This window comes from Psilocybe cubensis, chromosome 2 (genome assembly GCF_017499595.1).
Source record: "Psilocybe cubensis strain MGC-MH-2018 chromosome 2, whole genome shotgun sequence".
Lineage (NCBI taxonomy): Eukaryota > Fungi > Basidiomycota > Agaricomycetes > Agaricales > Agrocybaceae > Psilocybe > Psilocybe cubensis.
This window is the reverse complement of record NC_063000.1, coordinates 1,834,546-1,851,457: the sequence shown is the minus strand read 5'-3', so window position 1 is coordinate 1,851,457 and position 16,912 is coordinate 1,834,546. Positions and strand designations below refer to the sequence as shown.

The 16,912-nt window shown below is 45.7% G+C and overlaps 8 protein-coding genes across 8 annotated transcripts; 3 read left to right on the top strand and 5 right to left on the bottom strand.

Annotated features, from left to right (window-relative positions):
- Window positions 1-487: 487 nt before the first annotated feature.
- Window positions 488-1,999, bottom strand: JR316_0002109 (uncharacterized protein; the record flags this gene model as incomplete). The annotated part of the gene is made up of 8 exons (XM_047887904.1): window positions 488-498; window positions 558-713; window positions 771-867; window positions 925-997; window positions 1,068-1,391; window positions 1,443-1,634; window positions 1,694-1,858; window positions 1,908-1,999. The coding sequence occupies 8 exons, from the start codon at window positions 1,997-1,999 to the stop codon at window positions 488-490; spliced, it is 1,110 nt and encodes a 369-aa protein (XP_047752827.1).
- Window positions 2,000-2,436: 437 nt separating this feature from the next.
- Window positions 2,437-4,218, bottom strand: JR316_0002108 (putative transporter C22E12.01; the record flags this gene model as incomplete). The annotated part of the gene is made up of 7 exons (XM_047887903.1): window positions 2,437-2,616; window positions 2,690-2,880; window positions 2,935-3,074; window positions 3,128-3,566; window positions 3,631-3,719; window positions 3,789-3,977; window positions 4,028-4,218. The coding sequence occupies 7 exons, from the start codon at window positions 4,216-4,218 to the stop codon at window positions 2,437-2,439; spliced, it is 1,419 nt and encodes a 472-aa protein (XP_047752826.1).
- Window positions 4,219-5,449: 1,231 nt separating this feature from the next.
- Window positions 5,450-5,991, bottom strand: JR316_0002107 (Mediator of RNA polymerase II transcription subunit 31; the record flags this gene model as incomplete). The annotated part of the gene is made up of 3 exons (XM_047887902.1): window positions 5,450-5,534; window positions 5,593-5,715; window positions 5,777-5,991. 3 exons carry the CDS (start codon window positions 5,989-5,991, stop codon window positions 5,450-5,452), a joined length of 423 nt encoding a protein of 140 aa, XP_047752825.1.
- Window positions 5,992-6,271: 280 nt separating this feature from the next.
- Window positions 6,272-7,500, top strand: JR316_0002106 (Ubiquitin carboxyl-terminal hydrolase 2; the record flags this gene model as incomplete). Its single annotated transcript, XM_047887901.1, has 5 exons — window positions 6,272-6,333; window positions 6,399-6,953; window positions 7,017-7,059; window positions 7,118-7,267; window positions 7,333-7,500. The coding sequence occupies 5 exons, from the start codon at window positions 6,272-6,274 to the stop codon at window positions 7,498-7,500; spliced, it is 978 nt and encodes a 325-aa protein (XP_047752824.1).
- Window positions 7,501-8,112: 612 nt separating this feature from the next.
- On the top strand, window positions 8,113-9,104 carry JR316_0002105 (uncharacterized protein; the record flags this gene model as incomplete). The annotated part of the gene is made up of 3 exons (XM_047887900.1): window positions 8,113-8,667; window positions 8,717-8,762; window positions 8,815-9,104. 3 exons carry the CDS (start codon window positions 8,113-8,115, stop codon window positions 9,102-9,104), a joined length of 891 nt encoding a protein of 296 aa, XP_047752823.1.
- A 174-nt stretch (window positions 9,105-9,278) lies between these two features.
- On the top strand, window positions 9,279-12,529 carry JR316_0002104 (Rho GTPase-activating protein 39; the record flags this gene model as incomplete). The annotated part of the gene is made up of 12 exons (XM_047887899.1): window positions 9,279-9,539; window positions 9,594-9,664; window positions 9,726-9,867; window positions 9,917-9,994; window positions 10,048-10,687; window positions 10,743-10,765; window positions 10,830-10,861; window positions 10,918-11,065; window positions 11,128-11,435; window positions 11,498-11,723; window positions 11,779-12,326; window positions 12,379-12,529. 12 exons carry the CDS (start codon window positions 9,279-9,281, stop codon window positions 12,527-12,529), a joined length of 2,628 nt encoding a protein of 875 aa, XP_047752822.1.
- A 159-nt stretch (window positions 12,530-12,688) lies between these two features.
- Window positions 12,689-14,053, bottom strand: JR316_0002103 (uncharacterized protein; the record flags this gene model as incomplete). The annotated part of the gene is made up of 3 exons (XM_047887898.1): window positions 12,689-13,763; window positions 13,822-13,948; window positions 14,002-14,053. The coding sequence occupies 3 exons, from the start codon at window positions 14,051-14,053 to the stop codon at window positions 12,689-12,691; spliced, it is 1,254 nt and encodes a 417-aa protein (XP_047752821.1).
- Window positions 14,054-14,285: 232 nt separating this feature from the next.
- JR316_0002102 (Salicylate hydroxylase) lies at window positions 14,286-16,116 on the bottom strand (the record flags this gene model as incomplete). Its single annotated transcript, XM_047887897.1, has 9 exons — window positions 14,286-14,570; window positions 14,624-14,674; window positions 14,746-14,835; window positions 14,891-15,064; window positions 15,123-15,140; window positions 15,191-15,556; window positions 15,652-15,743; window positions 15,799-16,004; window positions 16,070-16,116. 9 exons carry the CDS (start codon window positions 16,114-16,116, stop codon window positions 14,286-14,288), a joined length of 1,329 nt encoding a protein of 442 aa, XP_047752820.1.
- Between the last annotated feature and the right edge of the window lie 796 nt (window positions 16,117-16,912).

The following is a 16,912-nucleotide window of genomic DNA, read 5'->3' as shown; positions in this document are numbered from 1 at the left end:
CGGGATAGCGAGTTATTGCAGACTTCACGTCACCACGATTGCGCAAGAGATCGGTGCTCAACCGAAGCCGTCCAAGCCATAATCAAATTTTTCAAATATATTTAGAACTGCGCTTCTGACAGCGTAGTTTAAGATGGAAGAAGATTGTTGTAGAATTAACCCTTCGTGTTTCATCTAAGCTGTGCGGCCACTTGATGTCATGAATTCTTACAAGTCGACATATGCCGATGCCTTCGGTCTTGCCATTTCAAAGTAGCCAACAGCATTGTCAAAATATGCTACTAATAAGAAAATCCTGTATTGTAGGACCGGCTACAATACGGGATCTCTTGGGGTGTATAAGAACGATTCTGCTAAGGCAGCATCGGCGAAAAGCAAAGCACAAATGAGGTCAATAGTATGAGATTAGCGGAATATATGATAGTTATAATGCACGAGAATAAAGCATAACAGAATGAGGACGTGATTGTCCATGCAGTAAGATTATCTATGATCGAACTGTACGAAGGAACGAGTCAGCAGGCATGTTTTGGATGCTCACGACACTGGAAACCCACAGGAATTTGCAGTAATGTGTAACTGGACCATACCGTTCCAGGTAGCGCGCCTGCGGGATCGCTCGTACTCGCTGGGATAGAGTTCTAGATTATGTGGATCTTGAAGGCCGAGATCGTTGGCCATTTTCCCAGCCATCCCGTAGTAAGTTCGGAAACCTGTTACCAATCAATCAGATTTCGATCCACGTATCGTGACTTCCGTATCCAACCCACCAGGCAACCTATGATGATTGTGCTCTAGCCAACATAACAGCATTAGACCATGTAACGTCTCCAAAGACGGGATATGTGCCATGCTGGTTAGCAGATGCTGGCAGAAGAAAAATTGAGCACTAGAAATATTCAATCGATACATGAATGCATGTACCTTTGCGATATCTATGTAGTTCTCGGCAACATTATGCAGGTCGCGTGCGGAAAATTCTGAGATATTAGAGTATCTGATGGAGCAGAATGAGAAATTTGAAGGGCACGGGGAGGGGAGGGGAGGGAAGGGGAATCGGGACGTACTTTACGGCCATAGCGGCTATACAATTGGCTAAGATGAGAGATAATCTTTGTTCCCAGAAATCTGCCAGGACATCTTGATATGTAAGGAAGGTGAAATCTTGACCGTGTCGATCGAAGAAGACTTGAATGAAATGAGTCATCAAATTAGGATGTGGCCGCTGGGGATTCTCTGGGTCGAATAGTTGAATAGGACGCTGGTCGCCTTGGTATGAGTTACGCGAAACAGTAGGATATAGAGGTGGTGTATGTCCAACAAAATTATTATAAGGAGGTACTCCGGTGTTACTTCTTAAAGAATCAAAAGACGAAATAGAAGAAGAATGCCTGGAAACCAATAAGACGGGCGAGGCAGGGCAAAAAAGGGCGAAAACATACCCATGGGAAGGCCCAATATGACGCGAGTCTGGGGCATAAGACGGGTATCTGCCCGAGTGCTCAATATCCGCTGACACCATTCCACTTGCTTTAGGCGAGTGGGAATTCGACCGTGGATCGGACGAAGAAAGGGAGGGACTGGAGGAACCGGAGGCCACCGAGAAAGCATCTAGGGTGGAACTGGGCTCCGACCTGTGATGTGGAGAAGGATGTGAGCGAGTATGAAAGAAAAGAAGGGAGAAAATGCACACCTGAGCTCCGTCGCATACACACTAGAATTAGGGCCCGCGATGGCTCTACTGCGCTCAGCAAAATAGCGCTCCCTGTCCCGAAACCGACAGGCAATCTTTGCAGCCTTGCATGCCTCACACTTTGACTCTGGAGACGGTTGAAGACACTTGATCTTCTTGAGACGACTGGAACGGGGTGAGCTGGGGACGGGGAAGAAGAAGAGAGAGAACGAACCAGTTGTCGCAGGAGGTGACGAGACGAGGACGCTTCTTGTGGCCTTGACTGTGCTGAGGGGATTCTATAATAAATTGGAAAGAGTCCTCCATGCTGGGAGAAGCGGTGTGGATAAAAGGAACAAGAAAGAGATGGATCGCTTTTAAATGATCAACTTACAGAGGCATGCCAACGTGCCAATTTCGCCCCTCAGATCGGATCTGGTCCAAATGGAATCAAACATTAGCAATCTTTCCCACACGCAATGGCACGCAGCTGTGCAGCGGCCGCGCACTCGCATCCAACCAAGCTGACAGTACAGCGCCCTTATTACGTCAACATCCATGCGCTTTCTTTTGAAACACAGACACGGCATTTCTCGGCTCCCTCCAGACCCCCTCAAAATATCCTTTTCCATGTCACAGTCACACATTTACGCGCCCGCACGTGCCTCTTTCGTTGTCAGTCTGTAATGGGGTTATCGCGCCCTCTCCTTCATCGTCATAAGCTTATTATCTCCAAAGCTAATCTATCCTTTGCTCGATATACTCTATCCATCCCATCCCTTTCTATCCTCCGCTTGTATTGCCTGTTCTAGATCATTTCGGCCTCGTCTGGTCTCGCCGGTGTACCCGGAGTCCCTCTGAAACTCAGGAGCCACCAGCGGGTGCCGTTCTTCAGCTTCATTGTCCTCCGGTCTCTCTACCAGGCCGTCGCTCCTCTCGTCCCCCTGTGTCGGGTGTCTGGTCAGTTTTTTGTCCTTTTTCTGCCCTGGAACCCGGGTCATGGTGCATTCAACGAACCTCGTAGTCCACATCGTTCCCTTCACGTGTCAAAGTCAATCCGATGCTTTCTTCAACTGGTCTGTACCCTTCATTCTCATCAGGCAGCAATAGCGCGTCATCCAGCTCGACAATCGGGTTGCCATGAGCATCCAAGGGAACTGTAGAGTCCAGAGACTTGCGATATTTATGGTGCGTGAACAGTCCGATCCCTTTGAAACCGGCTTAATCGAAGAATGGTTAAGAGACAGTCCCTATGCACTCACCGCACACCGTAATCGCGACACCGATGGCATTAATCAATGTAAGTTTGTCCCCAAAGAACCAGGCAGAGATCAAGATTGTTGAAACTTCTTTTGCAATGCCAGCTATTGACATAGGCACCACTCCTGCGCGTTGCAAAATGCTATAATTAGTGGTAAACATCTTTCAATCATTCAAATTTTACGACAGACGTACTAGAACTCGCTCAGCACCATGCAAAATGCTATGGCCCCTGGTGTCGTCAGGAAAAATAGTGTCCCCAATGTCCGAATCGTGCCTTCAAAAAATTTGCTGCGGAAGATGCTTGACCAGTCTTCCAGAATAGCGCTGGATATTCCTAGAGTAATCCCCATCGAAGGTGCAAGCCAGAAAATTGTCGCCGCTGGATTGTCAAATCCCATGTTTTTACTTTTCAAAAGCACTTGGGTAAGACTCCAGCGAAGACCCCCAAGTGCACTCGCACTCAGTACGAGAATTAGACCTTCCAGCACAAAATGTGCCTCGGTCGCCACCATTAAGACCACCCCTGAGAATATAAGTAAGATTACCGCGACTAGGCGCCACGAAAAGACTTCTAAACGGAATAGAAATGCAAAGCCGAGGACGAAGATTAATGATGATGATTTGCACATGGCTGTTGTGCAACAAACAACTTGTTGAGTTTTCAAGGTCGTATGGCTAGTTATGAAGGCACCCACTATAGAAAGATAGAGTTATCGTTTTCAGAGATAAGTTGGAAAGGCCAATATCCAGGCCAGTGGCAACAGCTGTTGGGACAGCCTTTTTTCTTCATTTACAAATTAGCACGCCCTGCCAGCAAAGCCGGATTTACATGATCCTTAAGGGGACGACTTACGCATAATCTTCCCTAGTAGGATCGTGCCGGGGTTTGAAAGTTTTTGGCCAGAAATATCGGAGAAGAGCCGCAAGAGCAAACTGGATAAACATATGGATTGTCGTCACAAATAGGGGGGCGGGGAATCCAAGGTGTTCTGGCGAGAACATCCATTTGTTGTACACGGATAACAAAGTTGCAAAAAGAAACCTATGCCCTGTAATGAAAAATACATAGCGTGTGTGAGCTATATAACGCACCAACAAGCAATAAATATGGTATTTATAATGGCATTCCTCCACCAAAGGCGTTTCTTTTCCTGTATGGATGCTAAATGAACACCTTCACCAGGCGTGTTTTCATTTATCTCGTCATCATACGAATGTCTGTATCTAAGCGGTTCGTCCGAAGAGAACTGCTCAGAGTTTTCAGCAGGGTGAGGTCGTTCCATGATCCATGGATGAGCGTGGTTAAGGTAAGAGAAGTAGACACGTGGGAGAGTCTGATGTCCGCTCGTCGACAACATCCGTGTCGGTCACGACACAACGCTACTAGAGGCTTTACTTGCGACACTCAACTCAGCTTACAGACTTCAACAATTTACAACTAAATCCAAACTAAATTCTTGAAGAACGCTTTCCAATGATGACGCCATAAAACTATTTGAAAAAAAGGATTGAATACTGCATCAAGGTCGCACATTCCTTGGTTGGATTAGAATTAGTCCTTGAGACTTTAAACAACAGGCCAGACTTCACCGGTAACACCGCTTTCCCTAAGTTTATGCGGTCTACGGAAACATTCTTTCCGGCTATAGAAAATGAGCGACCATTGCATCCAGCTGGACCTTAAAACGGATAGGAAGGTTATGGGAACTTAAGATTTACAGATACATTGACAATATAGTATTGCTCCAGCAACTAGATCAATATCAAGCCGGAAAAGTAGTTGAAGAATGGTGACGGGTCTCCCACAAAGGTTTGTTGATTTGATCAGGAACTGTATTGAAAAGGTGCGTTGAGAAGGCAAAAGCAGACAATAGGACATATAAAAAACTGTCGGTCATTCTTGTGCGCCAGTCACAGTATTTGAAGTTAGAGCGGGGTTCCCGGTAAGAGGTCGTTGACCCGGAGCCAGACACAACGAGAAAAAAGAATGTGAGGTCGAGGCAAGGACTAGAGGTTCAAGGGTAGTAAGGTTTGTAGTACACTACCGTTCCTCTAATTTTGCACCCAGGAGAGGTAACAGAATAAATGACGTGTTCGCATTTTTCTCATAACGTTTTGTGTGCAGGGATCCGGAGGGGGTTCGATGTTGCCGATAGCGACCAATATACTGAATGAGCAACCTACAGAGTTGTATTTAAGTCGTTACACCCAGTTTAACTTGATACAGTCCAACAGTTGACCCACTTTCAGGTCCGCCCAGACCATTGTGGGCGAAATCAATATTTAAATTTTGAAAGGACTCAAGATTCAGGAACTAAAGCTGCCCATCATCACATTCGTTCCTGCAAGCAAATGTAAACGTCGCTCCGTCATATGCTGACGTTACAGGTGTCGACTAAGTTGGCCGACAGTCAGTAGGTCTTTTCTCAGTATCAAATCTCGACAATCCAGTGTCCTGTTTTGTGACATACCAAAATGTATCCTTTGTCCACGGAAATGCGGAAACAACGAGATTTATAATGCGGGCTTAGTCTCCGCCTCAGGTTCTTCCGGCACCATACCCTCAGGGTTAGTAGCATTGACAGACGTTGGCTCCCGCCTATTAGGAGAGTGGTATTTTGAGACGAGTAAAAGATGACTACGCTTATGAATCTCACCAAGTGCGCCAATGATCGAATTGTTTTTGATGCAAATATTCTCTGAGAAATTCATCTTTTTTCATCTGAGATCTGAACTGCGCATGTTGTAATAATTCAAGGTGATGAAGAGCATGAGGATAACTTTATGAGTTCGCATCAGACTCGAGAATAATTATACTCAATGATATGAATGAGAGCATACTGTATGAATCTAGCATAGTCCTTTTCCTTAAAGTAAAGAAGATACTGAAGGAAGTTGATGAAAGCGGGCTGCTCCAGTATATTTTGCTGAGCCAAAGAATGCAAATAGAATGGATTTGCCAGAGCCTGGACGAATTCAAGCTCGAGTTCGAAGCGGGCACGATTCGCAGCCTTGGGATCCAGAGGAGCGGCGTTGCTATCCGAAGTGATATCCATGTTTTAGAAATACGCAGAAAGGACGCAAATTGAGCAAAAGATGTTTCTAGATGTCGCCCAAGTTATTTCATTGCAAGTTGCACGAGTGTTACGAGTCGACGATGATGGAAACCCCTTCAGTCTTTGGCCTTGTTTGTACATGATGTCTCTGCTAAGCAATGTGTCACAACAGGGACGCGTCGTCCATTCAATTTGAACGACTCAACTCTTCGGGACTTGGAAAAACGTTTTGGTTTCTTCCACCAACTCTTCGCTTAACGCGTCCCTATTTATTGAAACCATGTCTGCAGACGACGAAACAAGTGGTTGGCAATTGACTGAATCGGATCCCGGCGTATTCACGTATGTCTTCGCTTCTGGGTAATGGTTGCTCGGTCATTATTAATGCGACTCGCCGACGGAAAAAGAGAATTGCTCAAGTCTCTCGGTCTGCCCCTGATTGTAGACGATCTCTATTCTCTCGATTCAGATTCTTTAGCTGCCCTCCAACCATTGCATGCCTTGATATTTTTGTTCAAATGGATACCGACTTCCTCTGATTCCGCTGCACCCCCACGCGCCGGTACCGATGATCCAGATTTTGCTGGGTTCTTTGCTCATCAAGTCGTCAATAATGCATGTGCAACTCTGGCCGTTCTGAATGCTCTTGGCAATATTCCATCACTGCAAAGTGGCCCTCAACTTGCAGAATTGCTGCAGTTCACAGCCGGCATGGATCCGCAGACGCGCGGTCTCGTAATCACTAGCGCAGACTGGCTTCGAGAAATGCATAACGCGCTTTCTCCACCAAGTGCCTTCTCTCTCGACGGTCTGGGTTTACCCAGGAAATCGGAGGATGCCTACCATTTCGTGGTATATCTACCTGTTATGGGTGCATTATATGAACTCGATGGTTTGAAACCTCACGCCATTAGACATGGGGGGTTCAATGAATCGGGAGAAGGATGGCTAAAAACCGCGAGGTTTGTCAGCTATCTCCAAGTTATTTGTTACTTTCAGTTTCTGAGTAAACGTTTGTACTCTAGAGACGTGATCGAAGCACGTATAAATACTTACCCCGTTGGTGCGGTATGTACTTATGAACACCTTAATCGGAGGTAACCCCTAACTCGTAGCTGTACTGCAGCTCGAGTTTAGTCTGTTGGCGTTGCGCGATGATCCTTTGCCATCGCTCCAATCTCAGCTGATACATTACCAATCTGCCGGAGACCAACAGCTTGTAAACGAAATTCTGGCCAAAATTTCCAATGAAAATGGCAAACGTGAGAGGTGGGCTGTGAGTGTAAACTTCCGACATATGCGCAGAAAATGTCGTCTAACACTCTCCAATATTTTTTTTAGTTTGAAAATAGCTTACGTCGACATAATCACGTCGGCCTTGTCCAAGCGCTTCTCCTAGCACTCGCAAAAGCAGGTCAACTAACAGCTGCCGAAGAAGCTGCCAAAAAAGCGATGAAGGAGCGGATAGAACAGCGGAAAGCACGAGGCGAAGATATGGACGAAGACTGATAGATATTTTATACAGACGACATCTGAACCTTTCTTGGAATGTTGGGCCGATAAAAGAGTCCAAATGCTAAATCTAGACCCTGAATCCGCTTAGTTGGGCAATGAACTGGGACATGATTATATCTCTTTTAATGGCCAACGATACTCGGCCTTGAAGGTTTCGTATAGCACGAATTCGAATAACGCGAAGTCGATCAAATGCCACATTCAAAGTATCACGGTCAACTACCCAGCTCTTTTTCTATATGATCATTCTGGGTGGCATAGTAAATGCAGACAACTCTGTATTTGACAATCTGTAGTCGCGTTTATGATTTAGTAGCTCGACTTCTGGCTCGGCGGCTTGCTCTAGTAAACCGGTATACACCCATACTGTTTATCTGTGAGCTTCAAAGTCCGCATACGCTTTGCTCCTTTCTCATAGACATTTGCCTTTGTGAAACCAGCGCAAAATTGGTCGGAGTGTCCATGCGAGTTACGATCCAAGACTTTAAATAAGTTAGTAAATTTTGCGCCATCGGTTGTTTATCACGCGCCCTTCACACCAGTGGGTATGTCTTCTTACTTTTGCAAATGAGATGTGGCTCGGTTAATCTCTTACTCTCACGACTGATGTCGACTATCGCGCTCATATCTGCTGGTGCAATGGGGGCCAATGTTGGTCGTAAATTTGTGGAAGCTGGCTTCACTGTTCTCACAAGCTTGGAGGGGCGTTCTGAAGCTACACGCAAAAGAGCCCATGACGCGGGAATGATTGACGCATCGTGGACAGAGATTATCCAAAGATCCGACATTATAATGAGCGTCATACCGCCTCGGGATGCGGTATCGTTCGCCCAACGCCTATTGAAAGAGTTTACATCGGTACCCAGGGCGTCTAAGGAACCCCTCATTTTTGCGGATTGCAATGCAGTGAACGTGGTCACTATCAAAAGCATAGCAACTCTCTTCTTGCGCACGCCAATTACGTTCCTGGACGGTTGCATCATTGGAGGCCCGCCTTCTGGAAATTATGTTCCCACTATTTACGCGTCCGCGGATCCTGCACGCGCAAAAGAACTGAATCAATTTAGGGATGCTGTTAAACAAAGTGGGATCAAAGCGAGGATTTTGAACGGAGATGGGTCAGGGATTGGCGACGCCAGTGCCCTTAAAATGTCATATGCCGTTAGTATTACTTGCACGCAGGTTCCATGTGTTGCTCATAACATTACAGGGTATTTCAAAGGGGCTCACTGGACTGTTTACAACGATCATTTTGGGTATATTTGAATTCAATGCATTGTAGGACTGCTGATGACATCAGAGTTGCAGCTGCGCATGCAAACTCACCTGCGACGAGCGCCGCACTCCTACAAGAGCTCAGCGACTCACAGCCAGAACTTCTGGAGCGGATCACTCGGGCAGTTCCCGCAATGATCCCGAAAGCATATCGATGGGTTGGTGAAATGGAGGAGATCGCGGGGTTTGTGGGAGGGGGTGAGGGAAATATATACCATGGACTGTCGAAGATATACGAAAGAGTGGAAGAATCGATAGAGGGAGATCAAACGGACGTGGAGACGCTCAAGGCGTTTGTTGCGGAAGCCAAGAAGAGGATTTAGAATGTAATCTAACATGTAATCAGTTGTGATGATAGTGATTGCTATTTCGGATAGCCGACTGGACCCTGTTGCTTGCTTCTGGTCTCATGCTCCGTCCTCATTATGTTCCCTCGCTTTCAACAGTAACCTCGCTTCTCTACTTTCTATACCCCTTCTCTTCATCTACATATACCCATGTCTTTGGCCGTTGCTGCCCCCGTTTCTGCTCAGAAACACGACACGCCCCCACAAACACCGCCGTCATCTGCCACAAAACTAGTCAACCCCGGCCTGTCTAGGCAACCCTCCGCATCGTCTAATAAAAGCAAAAAAATCACAACACAGAGTTCGCGTCAATCTACCGTAAAGACTCCTACGCGTGCTACCTTCACTGCTCAGGATGGAGATGATGCGACATGGGGCTCTAATTTCTGGGTCACGCTTGTCGATCCTCAGGTAGCTTCTCTTTCTTCCTTTGTCCGTCGCGTCCTTGACCTTTGTCTTTGCAAGACATCGACATCCTTTTTTGCTTGCCCTGCGACAGGCCAGGTCAGTTGGGATCCTCCTGTTGGGACCTTTGTGTATGCCAATCTTTGCCCATTTCCCTTTGAATCCTGAATCTTGATACACTCTTGTTGCTAGTCTTCCCCCGAGCGCGGATGGAGAGTGGTGGGAGCTAACTGACGAGTCGAGAGGTGGCTTGCCCTACTATTATCAAACAAAGACGGGCGAAACAGTATGGGAACGTCCATCTGGCTTTGTTATTCCGTTGGGTATCCTTCAGGTGAGCTCACAGCTTCATTCAAACCCGACAGGAACCGACCGTTTATCAGAATACTGCCGTTGGCCGTCGCCTATCTCAAACTACCTTTGATCATTTCTCCAAATTGATACCCATATCGAACAACAAGGTGTGTATTCTATATCGAGACCTTTATATGTAACTTCAGCTTGCGCTCTCTAGGATGCATCTCAAGACAATTCTAAATCACCTACAAAATCATCATCGCACCCCGGTGGAAATGTTGTCAAATCAGCTATACGAAAATCTTCGTCAGGAGACCATGCATCTAACCACTATTCATCTACTTCCAAACGCCACAATGTAATCAGCGTACAACTAACACCCATTCCTGGTTCTCCGAACGCCACCGATGAATCGTGTTCACCATCTCTCGCTTCCAAGAAATCCATTCTCTCACAGAACGATGATGATATTGGAAAGCTAACGGTGCCTAAACTTAATGATTCTCCAGGCCGAAGGTCGCAAAGCAATAACGAACATTCTCGTTCCCCTGACTCAAGCGCGCGAACCCGTTCCAAAGGATATACTTCTCATCGCTCTCCTCCTCCGCAAAGCCTTCATGCCGCCCTCGAAATTTTGACCACCCCAAGTAATTCTGAAAACGGGGCACAAGATGGCTCAACTAATGCCGCTAGTAGTGTACATGGTTACGGATCATCAAGTGACGAAGTTCCCTCCACCCCGTCCAAGAGACATAATCGGGACATTCCACCGTCGCCTTCTCGACCTATACCCGGGACACCGAAGTATCAGCCCACTGTTGGAGGGAAGGGTATCAGTAGTCCCATTCTTAATCATGGTGCGTGTCTACTCAACTGAGATCGCGCAAATACGATTAATCTTATCTTCTATAGCTGCAACCATGCAAATGAGCCCTGTCAAAAATAAGTCTACCGGAAAGCCAATTACAGTTGAACCTTCAAATAGATCTTTTATTCCAGGAGCATCCGTGGCAACACTACAATCTGGGCACGTATTCATAAACATAAAAAGGATCCTAATTGATTGATGGTAATGCTTTCTTTCTAGTACCTTTCCAATTTTGCCGCATGCACTGGCAAGCGATATTCAGCAGTTTTCGGAATCCGACTATGCCAAACAATACTTCTCTACTCATCGAACGGGCTTTATATTCAAACGTAGGGTACCAGTTGCCCAACTGATGACTTACCAAAAAGTATATCTTCATGTTCACTATACGACTTATCCTATAATTCACTAACGTATGTTGTTATACAGCTTCCTCTTACGTCGCCTTTGTTGGTGCTGAATCGCGCACTCAGTAAAGATGCAGTGAAGATGTTCAAAGTCATTCAGCATATTATGGGAGACCGAGAACGCGAGAAACCTATTAACGTGCGCTACAATTCTGAGAATCAAACATCATTGGCCAATACCATTAATAATTCGACAACATCACTCTCTACACACACGGTCAGCATCCTGGAAGAGGAACGGTGGCTTATAAGTGAAGGACTGAAGCATGGAGAGCTCAGGGATGAAATTTATTGCCAACTCATGAAACAGTTGACTGGTAACCCCATTAAGTACGTGATGCACACTTTGCGGCCTTTTCAGATTCTCATACTTTGTTATTCATTCATCAAAGAGAGAGCATATTCAAGGGATGGCAGCTGCTCTGTGTTTTGGTCATTTCATTCCCACCATCGAAGAACTTTGAAGCCTACTTGCAAGCATTTATTCAAAAGCACACCACTCAGCAAGAAGGAAGAGTAGATGTAATGGCAAAACATTGTCTTCGACGTCTCGCCTCCATATCCAAAAAGGGTCCAAGGGGGAAGCCTCCTTCCATTGCAGAAATTGAAACAGCATCGGTGAGAGAGATAAATTTTGATGCGGACATCACGTTTACTCAAATCAACCATCTAGGATGCTGCTTTCAACCCATCAACTTTTGGGGAATCATTGGATGCTACGATTAGACTACAAGAACGAAACTACCCTCATCAGAAAATACCAATTATTCTCCCATTTCTTGCAGATGGTATTCTCGCTCTTGGAGGAACAAAGTCGGAAGGCATATTCCGCGTTCCAGGAGACAACGACTCGGTTTCAGCCCTGAAGCTCCGGATCGACCGCGGGTACTATACTCTGGAAGGCGTTGACGATCCCCACGTTCTGGCATCTCTCATGAAACTATGGCTTCGTGAATTATGTGATCCCCTGGTCCCAGACGAATTATATAACGAGTGCATTCAAAACTCAAAAGACCCTGAGGCATGCGTACAAATTGTAGAAAGATTGCCAACAATTAATCGACGGGTTGTGCTTTTCGTGATCAGCTTCCTTCAAATCTTCCTTGAAGAACGCACTCAAAGCGTGACCAAAATGACGCCTGCAAACCTGGCGCTTGTCATGGCCCCAAATCTTTTACGCTGCAATTCAGAGTCGATGTCGGTTGTATTTACTAATGCTCAGTGAGTTTTTTTCGAACTATTCGTTAGTACTCTGATGAAGTTTTTGGTGCAGGTACGAACAAATCTTCGTCTACAACCTGTTGCTACATCTTAGATGTGACGAATTGGATAGCCAGTATAAACCCGTTCACGGGCTCGGAGCTGTGGCTAATGTCAGTTCGCCGAAGAAATCCAGAAATCGTTCTCGCCGCCCCGAACAATGAGCCTACCTGTGTTTTGTATATTTTTTTCTAGCCACATCTTTGTAAACACATCTATCTTGGTTGCATAGAATATCACATTAATGAAAGCTATCATCTTTTTGCTTAATATAATGACATATTATAACTTATACATCTATCTATACCACCTGGCGAAGAGTATCAGTTATGTGCCAGTATCCTTGACCGAAATTTGTTCCTGTTGCTGTGTTGATCCCGCGTGATCTTTTTTGGTGTCCAGTCATTGAAGTCCTCCTCTCCTTCTTCCAAATGGCCTAAACCAGACTTCCACTCGTCAAATGCCTTCCCTTTAGGCTGTTTAGGTGGAGATAGCAGATGTTCAATTTTGAGTAAGCATTCCATGCGCTTCTGTAAGAGGGTTTCACTGCTTATCTCCTCCGAGACTTGTCGGCGGAATGTATCGACGAGTTTTCGCGTCCTGGCATTAGGCACAACCCCATTTATGATCATCTCTTCTATAGAGTTATAGATGATATTGAGATCACGGGATAGAAGCCACTGCGTTTCTAATAGTTCGTTGTAGGCATTTGTAGAGCACCCAAAGACAAAGGAAAGGGTCGACAGTCGTTTGGTGTGGTCAAAGATATAAAGCGCCAGGTTGGGATCCCCGAACTGTACCCGGAATGTCTGCATGAGATGTGCAACCATTTCAGGGTATATGGGGGATTGAAGATGTGAGCTCTCGATGTGTCCTGATTGAGTTGCTATCGCCATGCTAGCCTGCTCTTCCAGCTCCGCCGATTGACCAAAAACCTCTTTCGCGGCCCAGGACAAAAGCTCCTGATCAGTTGTACACAAGCTCATTTCCTCCTTTTTCTTGTCCAGCAATTCTGTCGACGGGCTGATGGACATTCTTGCTTTCCGGGAGAACCGACGAAGCCTGCTGACGAGATCGTCAGCCTTGCTACTGGGAGCTACCTGTGAGGATTCAGATGCCTGGGTATCGTTTGTTGTTGAAGGCTCTGGCTCTGGTTTAAGGATCCAGTCAACCATTTCTGACAGGGTATCTTGCTCGCGTTTGGTCAGAGTTTGACGCTGAGTTGGTTGTGGGGACAGGAAGTGAGGTGACGGATGGCGGGGTGCGGGTCTGGAGGGATACAAAGAATCATGCCTCCTTGGAGAGAAAGACGACGTCCTTGGTTTGAGAGGAACCTTGTCCAACTCGTTGAAAATGTCATCCCATGAATCTGAAGGCCATTCGATGTCAATGTTTTGGCTAATGCACAAAAAGTAAGCCAATATTGTCAACCCCGAAAAAAAATATCGATATTCACGTAGGTGAAGCTGCTCTGTAAGAGGTGGCTACGTCTGAATGACGCCTTGCAGAGTTGAAGTTGACTGAACATGTCCTTTTCTTAGTTGCTCTCGGTATGCTCTTCACGGGGGCGCCGTCAAGCAGTGCTGTTATTCGGGCAAATTAATGACGTGTTTTTTAATCTTTATATTGAACTTACAAGTCGAAGCACTTTTAGAGATGCGAGATGCTAAGTGGCAACGAGAGAACATATTCGAGTGAGAGTAAAAAGACTTCACTTCGAAGTCCGAGAATATTTTCATCGTCACAGCTTGATTAGGTAATTACAAATTCTCACATGTCGACCGCTTGACAGCCGCGCTAGTACGTCGACTCGAACTGATGCTCGACAAGGTTCGACAGACTCTCGATGTAGCTAATGGAGGCGTGGAAACCAATATATTCTTCTGCATGATAATTCGACCCACATTCGGTACAACTTGTTTAGAGCCGAGAATCAGGTATTCCTTTACTCAATCTTATAGCAGCTTCCAAGCTTTCCTCCAAGGATGGCCTATCAATCCAATCCCATTGACGTTGTATAGCTGGTCCCAAAATCTCATAGTTTTCGCCATATTTGCTGTTGAATTCATACATCATTCCTGACTCATAGGAACCCAATAAAACGTGGTTCGCAGCCGGTAGCCGAACAGCTTCGTATGCGTTCAAAACTTTTGGTAATGATTTCCGGGTCGCTGTAGCCAGAAGATTAGAAAGAATGTATGCATCCTAACAAATATGTTCAACTTCATGAAAGAGGACGTAAAGAAAGGGATACAAACTTCAATTGCCTGACCGGCCCCAGCGCCTTGATGAGGCGACATGGCATGAGCCTTATAAAATAATACAAAATGAATAACAAATAATGGTTTAGTGTTCTAAAACACTGTTTACATCTACGCACCGCGTCGCCCATCAGAACCACATTGTCCTTGTAATAGAAGGGTAAAGGCAAAATATGATGTATTGCCCAACGAGTAGGATTCCTGATGCACTGCGAAAAGAAAGTGTTAGATATTAATGTTTCACTGCCAGCAATCGATGTGTACCTTCAGCAACTGTTCGACCTCAGGTTCCCACCCAGAATAACAACCTAGAAGCTCGTCCTGTGAACAAGTGGTAACCCAGTCTCCTTCATAGAGATCTCCGTGTCTTTTGGGATTCGAAGCAAATGTGACGACATTAATAATATCACCTTGAGATATAGAATAGCTAACAACGTGCTTGAGGAGATCCCCTGTGAGACAAAACTTCGATTTCTTCGGGAAGGTAGACAGGCACCTTGCTTTTGCCACAGTACTGCCATTGGTAAACTTATAACTCAAATATTAATTCAAAGAAAAACTTACCATCATAGGGTCTTTGATTGTCCGATGTGGTAATCCATCTTTTGTCAATGGTATGTCTTGAGCACGGATGAGCCCCCTGTATGCAATTGTGCCTGTCCAAACTGGAGAAGTAAATCGAAAAAGATTTGCATCTTGACTAGCCTCTGCGGCTTCGCGGAACATTTGCGACCGTATGGTAGATTTGATTCCGTCTGCTCCAACAAGGACATCACAAGTTGCAAATGTACCATCTTCGAAGAGTAGCGTCGTCTGTGGTCCATTCATGTCCTTAGAATAAGATATCAGCCTTTTACCGAAATGAGCAACTCCAGAGGGCAAGTGATCCACGAATATATCCAAGAACTGGGCCCTGTGGAAGCGAATGCACTGAAAATTTAGTTAGATCCTCCAAGGTAGCTTGATAGTGCCAAAACGCACTCCATCTTGAAGTGGCGGGCAAGAATTCAGACAAATACTGTAACAGAATGAGGTAAATACTCACAAGGCATCTCTACCAATTTGAAGCGAAAGCCTTCATGTGGTTGATCGGACCGTCTGTAATTGAAGCCAACTCCTTTGAGTGCATCAAGGTTCAGGTTTTGGTAACAATTGAACTCGTATAAACTTGCCTTGTGCCCCAGTTGGAGGGGAATGTGCGATCTTGGAGAACTCTCTGTCCAAACCCATGGATTGGAGGATACGCCAGGTTCTGGCCCATATCATAACACCTGCCCCAATTTCTTTGAATTGACCAGCAGCTTCGTACAACTTTACTTCAAGATGGGCGAACTTGGATAGACAAACAGCCAAGCATAATCCTCCTATACCACCTCCACTACAAAGGAAGATATAAAGTCAACATTTGTCTACCACTGCTTCTGCAAGAGTGAACAGCTTTACCAGATTGCAATGCGAAGACTAGGTTTACGAACATCGTCAGAAGCCATTAAGGATGATCGAACCGTTAAACACTGGTGCAAGTTCCTGAAAAGCTTCAAGCGTGCCGTAGTTCATGCCAGTTTCTCAAAATGTAACAAGTGACGAAAATGATGCTGCGTAGTCCATGCGGATCACAGACATCCTGGGAGATTGGAACTGAATCCTCATAGAGCTCATGACAAATTCTCCCATAGTGCCACAGAGAAACGTTCATTTTATAAAAGCAAGCAAATTGGTGCTGGATGTAGTGAATGGCTGGAGTCATAGCCCGACGATAATGAGAGAAACAGAAAAATATGCTGCAGCATACTGCATACTGACTACTGAGTCTTGTTGAGTCTTGGAGAGGCAAGGAGCCGTCACGAGGCTACGTGAAACGAGCTGAACATGATGTGTAAAGCGCGGGCCGGAGCGACGCGCACTGATTGCGCGTCGCGACAAGTTCTGCTTCATTATCTCTAACGACAATCTCTATTCGTTGAGCACCTCTACCCGGCTATCGATGGGGTTTATTCAATCAGGTACTTTGTTACGGCTTGAGGGGAAAACAATCATAATTGTCAATTGCCATATTATTTACATTACTTCTGGTTATTTCGGACGCTAACACTAGACTTTTCGTTCTAGCCTGTGGTGTCAACAGCAAACGTTGGACAACTAGCTATTGATCTTATTGTTGCTACTCTCTCTCTCGAACGACTCGCCATTTTGGATTCAAGTTATTGTGTTCCGGTGGTAGGTGGGAGAGAGAATGGTCAGAAAGGCATTACTACACCCCTGGAGGGTGAGTTTTTGATTCAATGA